The following is an 11,999-nucleotide window of genomic DNA, read 5'->3' as shown; positions in this document are numbered from 1 at the left end:
GCAGCACTCAGTGGTGGGGTAACTTCATTCAGGCCACGATAGTCTACTGTCAGTCTCCACTCTCCATCAGACTTTCTCACTGGCCATATGGGACTGTTAAAGGGTGAGCGAGTCTTGCTGATCACTCCTTGGCTCTCCAGTCGACGAATCAGCTTATGGATGGGAATCAGGGAGTCTCGGTTGGTGCGATATTGCCGCCTGTGCACTGTTGTGGTGGCAATCGGCACTTGTTGTTCTTCAACCTTCAGCAGCCCCACAACCGAAGGGTCCTTTGAGAGACCAGGCAAGGTAGATAGCTGCTTAATTTCTTCTGCCTCCAATGCAGCTATACCAAAAGCCCACCGGTACCCTTTTGGGTACCTTTGGGTACCCAAGGTACCTTTTGGGTACCTTTTTGGGTGGGCTTGAAATACCCTCTCCTGAGGTAGTCTATGCCAAGGATGCATGGAGCATCTGGGCCAGTTACAATGCGGTGCTTTTGCCACTCATTCCCGGTTAGGCTCACTTCGGCCTCCAATATAGTCAGCTCTTGAGATCCCCCTGTCACTCCAGAAATACAAATGGATTCTGCCCCTATATGGCTTGATGGCATTGACGTACATGGGAGAACGAAAACAAGTTTGAGAAACTGCTGACTTTATCTCAAATCTATCAATGAGATCAGGATAAAGACTTTCCTCTGTAACGTTGCAGTATTCAAACCAAAAATTCTTGGCATTAGTGTTGCTGTTCCTGATACGAGCATTTGGTAAGTACTTCATCTAATGGGGCATCTTTCAATTCACTCTGAAATTCTTAATGTTAAGGACAAATATTAACTCGTTGGCCTCTGTTCACTCCAGTTTGATAGACTGGAAGTTGTGGGTTTTTTTCCTACAGATAAGACGACAGTGGTAATGTGCCTGTATTTCATCATGAGATTCACAGTTTCATAACTAGAACATTTCAGTTCTTTGACCCATCTGTTTATATTTAAGCCTATGACCTCTGCTCTCCTTAGACTCATCATACATTAAGCAGCTATGTATTCTCTAGATTAGTCTACTTATATTTCTGATCTACAGGGTTACTTTTCATTCAGCATGACTTTGCAAACTTGCCTTTTTTTACTCTTCTTGAAGAGTCTGTGTTTGTAACCTCAAAAAACTGGAGCCCAAAATTGTCGATTAATCAGTTGCAAGACAGGAATGTACATCTTTACAAGCAAATCCCATGATTATGTTGTAAGTCATATGGTAGAGAAAGAAAGAATATTTTAAACACCAGTTCTGCATATCATATCTTCTATTTCTGGGATGTATTTTTAATTTTACTGAGTATGGAATCTTCCTGGAATGTCCTAGAGGCTATGTTGAAGTTGCTGGCGGTGTGCTCCCTTGAACCAAATATTATTTGAATGACGTTTCCAAAATTCATCTGTGGTTGAGTGTATACATCAGTTATTTTGGATAAAACTTGCTACTGATATTAATCTGAAGAAGTGGCATCATAGTCCCAGAAATTCCAAGTTTATTTTAAGTTTAAAGGAAATCCAAATATGAAGTCTGGCAAGGTGCAGTGAAAGCACACAAACAAGTTTAACTCTTGTAATGCAGTAATTAGGCAGTTTAGGCACATCAGTGTTCACAGTTCTCATTATTATAGTCTACAATGCATCTAGTGCACATAGTTCATCCATGAGCTGACAGGACCAATGGTGACTGAAGAAGAGGCAATAGATGTGCAGCCTGGGGTTTGAAGAAGAGAGCAAGCTAGGTTTAAGGAACAGTTGTGCATACTGCAGGGCAGTGAACTTCACGTTAATGGTAGAAAAATGGGATCTTTTATGATGTGACCAAAAAATCTATGTATAAAAGATATGCAACTTAATTTTTAATTTTTTTCTTTAAATCAGTAAATCCATAAACCACTAAACAGAACTGTGTGTCACTTTAAGGTCAGTAACTGCAGTGCCCCTGCTGGCATGCTTCTTCATGTGCAATAGGAGAAGCAGAGAGCAGTAACTCCGCTGTGTCAGTGTTACTATGAGTGATACTGGTGATAAGAACACAGACTATGATTTTCAAAAACTGGCAGAACTTTTCAAGATGTTTTCACAGAATTACAGAATTGTAGAATAGCTGGACCATGTCCAGGTGGCTTTTGAGTATCTCCAAGGATAGAGACTCCACAGCCTCTCTGGGAGGAGCGAGTGCTGTGCCAGTATCACAGGGAAAAAGTGTTTCTTGATGTTCAGAGGAAACCTCCTGTGTTTCAGTTTGTGCCTATTGCCTCTGGTCCTGTCATTGGGCATCACTGACCAGAGCCTGGCTACGTCATCTTTGCACCCTCCTTCCAGGTATTTATACACGTTAATGGGATCCCCCTGAGTCTTCTCTAGGCTGAACTGTCCCAGCTCTCTCAGCCTTTCATCATAGGAAAGATGCTCCAGTCCATCAGGCATCTTAGTGGGCCTTTGTTTGATTCTCTCCATTATGTCCATGTCTCTCTTTGTACTGAGGAGCCCAGCCCTGGACACAGCACTCCAGGTGTGGCCTCACCAGTGCTGAGTAGCGGAGAGGGATCACCTCCCTCAGCCTGCTGGCGATAGTTTGCCTAATGCAGCCCAGGATGCCATTTGCCTTCTTTGCAGCAAGGGCCTGCTGCTGGCTTATGTGTTCACTGGGACGCCCAGGTCCTTTTCTGTGAAGCTGCTTTCTTGCTGGGGCTGTTCCTCCCTGGGTGCAGGACTTTGTACTTCTCTTTGTTGAACTCTGCCCCATCATCAAGATCATTAATGAATATGTGAAACAGGACTGGACCCAGTATTGACCCCTGAGGTAGACTGGCTTCCAAATAGGCTTTGTGCCACTGATCACCTCCCTCTGGGCCTGACCATTCAGCTAGTTTTTAATCCACCTCACTGTCTGATCATCCAACCTGTACACTGACACCTTCTCTGTGAGGAACTTATGGGAAACAGTGTCAAAAACCTCACTGTCCAGATAGACAACATGCACTGCTCTCCCCTCATCTACCAGGCCAGTTGTTTCATCATATAAGGTTATCAGGTTGTTTAACCATGACTTGGCCTTGGTGAATCCACACTGAATGGTGGGTTTTTTCTTGTTCATGAGCCTGGAAATGGTTTCCAGGATTAGCTGTTCCACCACCTTCCTAGGGATTGAGGTGAGACTAACCAGCTTATAGTTCCCTGGGTTCTCCTTCTTGCCCTTCTTGAAGATAGGAGTGACATTTGCCTTTCTCCAGTGTTTTGGCACTTTTCCCAGTGGCCATGATTGAACAAAGATTACTGAGAGTCACCTTGCAATGCCATCTGCCAGCTGCCTCAGCACCCAGCATCCCATCAGGGTCTGTGGGCTTGTGTATGTCCAGATTGCTTAAGTATTCTCTGAGCTGATCCTCTTTCACCAAGGGTGCATCTTCCTTGCTTCAGATTATCACACTGGCCGCTTTTATGCTCTGAATTTAGCTTTTTTACACTGCATTTCTTAATACTACTTTAAACAGAAATTTTAGAAGATACTCAAGATAAGAAAAACAACCAGAATTCATTGGCAGGTTCCTTGCTGTGCATATTGTGGTGTTCATCTGTAGATGGTGCAAAACTTAAACCATGCTTGAATGACTCCCTGAAAAATGAAATTGAGGTGACTCAAGTCTTTTAACAAGTTAGTAATTTGATTGCTTCTTTGGGATTAATTGAGGTTAAATCACAGAACACACATGATGGAAAAGCTTATTATATGTTTATACTTAATTTCTCTGTATTCGTTACAGAAATGGAGAATTTAAGGAGAAAAGTAAGAACAGTTACTTGTTCTTTAATTTGTTTATTTTCAATCAGCTTCTGACTCCTTTTGCTGCATTTTTTCCTTTTCATTATGGATGTTCCAGGATACTTGATCTCCATCTTCTGTTGGTTTCTATCAGTTGCAAAACTGTGCTCTCATAGCAGATGACCAAATAGATCCCTGATTAAAGACAGATTCCACCAAACCTAAAAGCTTGTTGATTTTACTCTTCTTCAGGGAAACAGTCCAGATTCTGTGCTCACTAGTGCTGTATTTCAAAAACCTTAACTTCCGTAGGTTGTTATTTCAGGCCTTTTTTTTAATATGAAGAAATGCGCTTGTACAAGTCTGACTTCTGGATGCACGTACGTAGCCTCACCCTTGAAGTGCTTCCGTATCTCACTGTGAAGTTAGCCGTATTCACTGACTGTCTGATAACAGATAACTTCACAAGCTCATTTCATTTATACGGTTTCTTTGTTATGATTTTCTTCTCAGAAGCTATCCATTGTCTTTCTTTTGTGTTTGGATATGACCCTAGTTTTTCATCTTTCTCCCACATGATTCCATAGATGTACTGATTAGGGAAGATAAAGGATCTGACCTGCCATCCCGTGGAGTTACTGACAAGATTCCTGTTTGGACTAGTCTTTAATTAGAAAACACAATATACTTTTTGTTGTTGTTTGGATTTGATTCTCTTGGCATTTGTTTCCTTAAAAAAAAACCAAAACACAAAGGCTTTATGAAACCTTTTTTAACATTTTCTGACGTGATCCCTTTTACCCCTCTGATAATCTCCAAAATACAGAAATAGTCACAAATATGGATAGCAGGAACAATTAAAAAATGAGTGAACAAAGGCTTTGGCCAGATAACTTCACAAGCTCATTTCATTTATACGGTTTCTTTGTTATGATTTTCTTCTCAGAAGCTATCCATTGTCTTTCTTTTGTGTTTGGATATGACCCTAGTTTTTCATCTTTCTCCCACATGATTCCATAGATGTACTGATTAGGGAAGATAAAGGATCTGACCTGCCATCCAGTGGAGTTACTGACAAGATTCCTGTTTGGACTAGTCTTTAATTAGAAAACACAATATACTTTTTGTTGTTGTTTGGATTTGATTCTCTTGGCATTTGTTTCCTTAAAAAAAAACCAAAACACAAAGGCTTTATGAAACCTTTTTTAACATTTTCTGACGTGATCCCTTTTACCCCTCTGATAATCTCCAAAATACAGAAATAGTCACAAATATGGATAGCAGGAACAATTAAAAAATGAGTGAACAAAGGCTTTGGCCAAGAGGCCTGCTTTTTTTTTTTTTTTTTTTTTTTTTTTTTTTTTTTTTTTCCGTAGAGAGTCAATACAGTTTGAGAAGAACTTGATTCCTCTGCCATTTTGGGTTGGCCACATGGCTCTTTCAGACTCTCTCCTTCCCAGGACTACATGGTATTAGGGATTCCAAATTCCTTTAAAGATACGTAACTCAGGTGTCCCTTCCAGGTCCAGTTGTGTGCTGGTTGCAGCTCTGAACAGGATTCAGGTGTGCACTATCCCTCCCTCTCTCCCTTGGCACTCCCTGATGGGAAAGAAACCCAGGTGCAGAGGCAGAAAGTGAATTGCAGTTTGAAAAGTGTGAAGTTGTGTTTTTGATTTGTTAATATCTTGCAGACAAACATACTCAGCTATGCGCATGCATGGTAATCAAACCAACTGAGTCTGTAAATTAACATGCATTTGCTCCAATGCAGTTCAAAAATTTGTTTTTCCATGCCTCAAATTGTACTTGGTGGAGTAATTGATTTGAAGAGGCTGTAAAAATCTTCAGATAATGATTGTACTTCTCTTTGAAAATATAAGAAATACGCATAAATCCTAAAAGGTGGTGTGAATGGCAACTATATGTTAACTCAAACTACACGGACCCAAAATAATTAGTGTTCCAGAGGGGCAGAGGCCAAATTTTGCCACAGGCTTTATTCTTCTCCCAGTTTTCAGTGATTGTAGGTTATAGCTAGCCATCTCTCAAAAGGGTGTGGTTAACCACAGTGGTGTAATGTGAAAGAAAACTTCAAAGCAGCGAAGATAAGCTATGCAGTTGCCTTAGGCTTGGGAGAGACAGCTGAAATAGGAGTTGGGCTGAACATATAAAATACACTCCTAGATTTTAAAACTGCAACCATCAGACCTTGTGGACATCTTACTAAATCATTTAGACTGAAGTGCTGAGTACTTGCAATATATCAAAGCTGATCTGGCTTTGATATGTTTTAATGGAGTTTAAAGGGAGACATGACCATTCTTAACACATCTGTGTAGAGTAAGAGGTTAAAACACGGAAATGCCATCAATGTCTGTTTCTTTCGGAGTTGTCTACTCTAAAATCTGTAGTTATTTATTTCATAAGGGCATGATCATTTTACTACAGTAGGAGTTCTTCAGCAATGACCTCAGTTACTCTTCATTGTTTCCTTGCAAAAGCAAATTCTGCTAGTGCCTGCTTTTGATGTCAGTGATGGGAAAATAGCAATGCAGCAGACCACTAATGCAAGAAATCTGAAATCTGTTTGTATTATCAAAAGTTGGAACTACTGGGTAGGAGGTAATTTGACATCACTGTTGCCAGAACAATTTTGAATACTCCTAGATACTTAAAACAAACCATGTGGAGTCTAAACGAATGCAATTTGTAACAAGTTTTGAGTGAGATTTGGTAAGACTGTATTCAGCTGCACTAAAATGCATCCAAGTGTACTGTAGTTAATTATGTTTCTTTTATTTTGTAATATCCAGAGTTGGAATGTTTTTGTTAGGATTTGCCATTTTTACGTAAGAGGAAAATTAAATCTACTTGAAGATAATCCCAGCGTCAGTCTCTTCTCTTGCCCCTAATCTTTGTACTGTGAGCTTTTCTTCTTTTGCAACATATTGCTAATCATAGTTTTAAGAATTGTCCCCAGCAGAATAAATTTTAGTGTGTCAAAAGAATTGGCTAAACATCATCCAGGGTGGCTGTTTTTTATAAAGTCAGTATTGAAGGGGGTGCTTGGGGAGTGGTGATTATGTCTGTTATGGCCATCTTTATATACTGTCTATGCAGCATTACAGCCATCCTTCCATATTGATACCTGATAGAAAAGGGCATATTGGCTATAGAAAAATGATTCTGTTATAGAGCCACATCTTAAAAATTGGAAGGAAGGAATAATTTCACTAACTTGAGATTTTTAGACCTTAGCTAGTCATCCAGGTTTCTTTTCTGCGATACAGGGAAAAGTAGGTTCTTCATAGGCACAGCTCATCTCATCATAAAGTAGAACTCTGAAAAATGTCGGGTGAGTGGCACCCATGAAGCTCTTCCTGCTGTTCAGTCTCTAGAAATAGAGCCAGTTCAGATGTAAATGTCTGAGGCAAAATGAGGCCAAAAAAAAGGGAAAATGAATCGCACTGATGGGACTGGACTGCTCCAACTGACTTAAAGATGTAGTCATGCATGACAGTACATGTTCCAGTGGGCTGTCATCCATGTCACCTTCTTAAGGCATTCTCAACTCTTCTGAGAAAACTGCAGGGATATAATGTGAGTTGAAACTGGAATTTTCCCAAGGTTGTTAGGGAGCAAATATGCATGTCCCCCAGCCAGCCCACTCAGGAACCTGAGAGAAGGAGTCTTCAAGAGGTCATGGCTCTCTGGGGAGGTTAGATTAGGAGCTGGTATCTGGACACATCTGTTTCTCAGCCCAGCATATAGCAAGCCATTTTTCATTGTGAACTAGAAGTAATTCCACAGCGATTTTAGTAACATCAGAGTAGATGACAAGTTTACCAAGCATTTGGAAATATTAATTCTGTTCTCTTTCATTTCGAAAATAGCTTGATGCAAACTTCACTTAACAGCATTTCAGTCAACCTATATATAGTACAAGATTTGTTTTCCTTTTAGTGCTCAGTATTAATCTACTGGGTCATGGCAGTTTGTGTTGACACTTGCAACATGTTAAAATCAGATGGAAATGGGATTCTGTGAGGTCTTAGCAAGAAAATTCTTTTTGGTTGCTCACACAAAATTACCTTGAGCCATTCTGTTTCCTGTTGGGTTTTGAATCATTGTGTTATAGTAAAAGATTCCGGTCTTTTAGCAGCATGCAACTATAATTTCCACCAAAAGCAAATATTGTTGAGGATGTGAGAGGATATAAAATTATGTTCAGTAGGTACGCTGATCAGAAAGGGTAGAACAAGGTTATATTTACATTGGCAGCTGTCAGAAAGAAAAATCACTTCAAAGAAGTAGAAAGATTAAATTTTACAATATTTGGCAGCTATAATGTTTTTTTTTCTGGTACAAGTAATGCAGTAAATTTCCATACATAATCTCGAAAATGTTAATAACAGTGACAAGACCGACGTTAATGTATGTTTAGTACGAAGAAACATTTGAAAATAATTTATAGGATATATTCTCGTGCTTTCAAAAAATGAGATTCTGGGGAGGAAGGTGTGAGATTTTGAGTTGGTCTGCTTGTAGAATTACCTGGCAAAGTACTTGAGCATGGTTCTTCATTATGCTAATTTCCCTGTCTTGTTATTCTGTAGCCATGTGCTGCAGCTACCACATGCACTAATTACAGTTCTTAATAAAAGTTAAGTCCTGGTACTGTAAAAAAAGAAAAACTAAAACTGCAGTGCACTGAAAATGCATTTGTTTGGGTATGTTTCATGCCTTGTGATACATTTTAGAGGCTTATGTACTTTAGCTACTAAATTCAATGTTTTTGTGGTGTGTAACACTTTGAGAAAATATGTTGTTTTTTCTGGCGCTGTCATACCTGAGACTCGGCAGATAAGGGTTTAGATACCCACTCAGTCGCTGATTTATTCCAGTCATTTGGAGATTACCGAGCCTATGGTTACATTGCTTTAAAGTGAATATATTTCCCTGCTTAAGGAAGATTGTCATGATAAAAATCAGTTCACAGTCTTGAAACGTGTCAATTCTGTGATAGCTTGTAACCGGTAGCTCGAAGAAATTAAATAATCCCTGTGCGCTAGAACTGCACTTATTTCTTGACAAAGAAACGTGATAGCTGTTTCTGTCATACTGTGACACTAAAAGTTAGTTAGCAGTAAGTATTATTATTGACAAAGCTTTCAAGGTCATAGTGTTCTTGCTAAGAGTCTGTTGTCTTGGTTTTATAGGTATGCTTCAGAAATCACCTTCAGTTGAAGATTTTGTGGATGCCCTTGTTTCAGACTTAGACCAGGACTTCGAAACGTTTCTCATGGACTCATAAAAATGTTCAGCAGAACTGAATTCTTTTATGGAAGATTGCATAGATTTTAATAATTGCGGATAAAATATTGTTGTGACTGGTTTTGCTTCTTGATGAACACTTGTGAAAGTTTGAATATTCATGTTGGTGGAACAGTAATAAATAATTTCATTGGATCACCTGGTTTAATTTATGAAGATGATGGCTTTCAATTGCATAGGAGCTTAAACATGGAATTTGAGAGAACAAATCCTCTCACATGTACTGTTAGAAAATTTGCTCTTGTAGGATCAGCTGGTTAAATGGGAATTGAACTCATCCTCAGGGCGGGTGGAGTGGTATGAATGGTCTTTTGGTATGCACATTGGGTTCAGTATTAGGACATACCTGTCAAGTGTCATGACCCAGAACTATTTGCTTGGGTATTTCTCACATTCTCATGGATATTCTTTGATCTTGTTTAACCCTATTCCTTGCAGGAGTTCTGTATTGGGGAAAAGCAAATTGTGTTTGTAACTGATAGGGGAAGTGGGAAAGAAAGATGAAGTGGAAAACTAGGAACTGTATTTGAGATAGGGAACAAAAAGACAGATGGAAGAAGAAAAATTCTAGTCATAGAAGTAGGTGATGGAAGATGTTAAGGTGTGGAGGAAAGAGCTATCTTGCAACGCAAAAGAGACAAAGGAGTAAAATAGGTACTCCACAAGTGTTTCCTAGTGGAGGATAACATGGAAAGTAGTTGTGCTCTTGTAGCTGTGATGATCCAGTGGGTATATGCGTGGCCATGTTTGTAAGTAAAAGTAGTATCTTTTGTTATACAAAGCCATTGAGCAGATGATCTTCTGATTTGGAACAGAAGTAGGAAACTTTAAAGCTAAGTACAAAAGATGGACCTTTCAATTGTATCAGGTGCATAAAATGATTGGGAGGAGGAATGGAATTTACAAGGTGCCATAGAACTGGTATTCCTGTTGAATGAGTAGTTTTTGTCCAACAGTGTTAGAATTTTAGTTCCTAGGTTTGTATTTTGGAGGTCTTTCACGGAGCTTCAGTATAGAAATAGAGCAGTTGTTTTCTGAGGAATATTCTCCCATTAACTGGGCTCTGTTGTCCTTTTAGCTGTTATCTGGGTGTGTTTGGTTTATTGCGTAGTGGTTGTTTAGTTTTGCCCACTTTACTTTAAGGGCTTTGCTGGATGAAGTGTATCATGTTTCAGTGAATATGGATTTTCAGACAGTGTGACGATTCCATCACAGAGAACAATTACTGTAGAAATATGTTGACAAACTTTGCTGCTTAGGGACAGCCTGGATCTGTTCCCTGCATGTTTGTTCACATAGTTTCCTTTTAATGATGAGTGGATGAGTGTTGGGGAGCTGTTTAAAGTACAAGAGGGCAGGTTTGGGGGGACAAAAAATCCTTCAAAACAAAGATGTTTCTCCAGGATAGTCTGGAGCAGTTTAAGGTTGCGCATTATATAGCGGGTGATAAACAAAGGAAACATGATCCAGTGGGGTTTTATTTTTCTCTTGAAGTAAATTATGAAATGGTATTTGAATGCCTATTTAAAAAAAAAAAAAAAGTGATGATTTTTTCTCTAGAGTAGTGGCCTTGTCTCTTAGAGGTCCTCTGTAGGTTGTTGCAAAAGGTATTGTAAGTGTCCTGCTCAGCGCAAGTGCAAGTGAAAGAAGCAAGAGAGGAAGAGAACCGAGGCTGAGAGATGAGGGCGAACAGCTGGGAGAGAAGCATGTGAAGAATAAAGAGAAAAAAACTCAACCAGATAACGTGGATGTTCGGGAAGGGATAAATAAGAGTAAGAGCTGGTTGGATGATTGGACCCTGGTTTTTAGCAGAATTTGTGCCATTCAGTATCATTTGATGTTTCACCCTATCTTTTCACTTCGGTTTTGCATGGTGGGAATTGGCACTGCCATTCCATTAGAACGGAGTTCAGACATTTTTAGGCATGAAATGTTTTGATTAGACAATAGCAGGCATATTTTCAGACATGTACCACAACCGGGCTTCTGTGTTGTATGTCTGAATGGCTACGTTCTGTATCTACAAGGCAAGAATTAATGGTTTTGCTTAACAAGCTAGCTGAGTATTTTGCTGTAAGTTAAGTGATTAAAAAAAAACCCAACACAAAAATGAAACACTTAAATTTAGGTGTGAGTAAAAACACATTCTGAGGATGGGAAGTTCTCAAAAGGCTACAATAGCTCATGAACATAAATTTAACAACCCCTCGTAGAGTGTTTAATGGAAGCATGATGTAAGGGGAATTCAAGGTGTTGCTAGGGGAGCCTTGTGTTGTTTGTTGCCTTTTTTTTGTACTGGAGTGAGCTACTAGTAATGTTTATCTGGAGTTGGCACATGTTGAAAGATTCGTTGTGACAAAAAGAACTTAGCAAAAGGAAATCCTAGTGCTGACACGGCCCCGGGAGCACGACGGTAAAGAAAATAAAGCTTCATAATTGGCGGAATAAGCAGAGCATTTAAAATGAAGAGATTTCCTCTTTATTTTAATTTGACAGAAATTCAAGAGATGTTGGTTCTAGAATGTAGATACTTTATCAAAATATATGTAGTAGTCACTGGTTTGTGCCCATGGCTGCTATTACTTCCTTAATTCACTGTCTTGATCCTTCTGTAAACAACAGTTTTTATCACCGTGGCATCAAACAACATCTTCCTAATACTAAAATCAGATACAGACAAAGAAAGGAAGAAAATCTTGTCTTTTGCCAGAGCACAGTGGACTTGAGCTAATTGTCACAGATTCGTGGCTCTTGGAACGAAGGAAGAAAATCTTGTCTTTTGCCAGAGCACAGAGCTAATTGTCACAGATTCGTGGCTCTTGGGACATTTGAAAAAGATGGGAGCTTGTAGAAAAATAAATATAAGTCAGATCGACAGCTTCAGGG

The 11,999-nt window shown here is 39.3% G+C and overlaps 1 protein-coding gene across 1 annotated transcript in view; it reads left to right on the top strand.

Moving 5' to 3' along the window:
• LOC104131696 (mitochondrial intermediate peptidase) overlaps positions 1–9,205 on the top strand; it is an 83,688-nt gene extending 74,483 nt beyond the window's left edge. Inside the window, exon 20 of the mRNA XM_035900435.1 lies at positions 8,999–9,205. Within this exon, the coding sequence (XP_035756328.1) occupies positions 8,999–9,093 (95 nt within the window). The 3' untranslated portion in view covers positions 9,094–9,205. The remainder of the gene's footprint in view (positions 1–8,998) is intronic.
• The last annotated feature ends 2,794 nt before the right edge of the window (positions 9,206–11,999 follow it).

This window comes from Egretta garzetta, unplaced genomic scaffold, assembly GCF_000687185.1.
Source record: "Egretta garzetta isolate BGI_Z169 unplaced genomic scaffold, ASM68718v1 scaffold98, whole genome shotgun sequence".
Taxonomy (NCBI): Eukaryota; Metazoa; Chordata; class Aves; order Pelecaniformes; family Ardeidae; genus Egretta; species Egretta garzetta.
The sequence above is the reverse complement of the archived record's forward strand: the minus strand, read 5'-3'. Positions and strand labels throughout refer to the sequence as shown.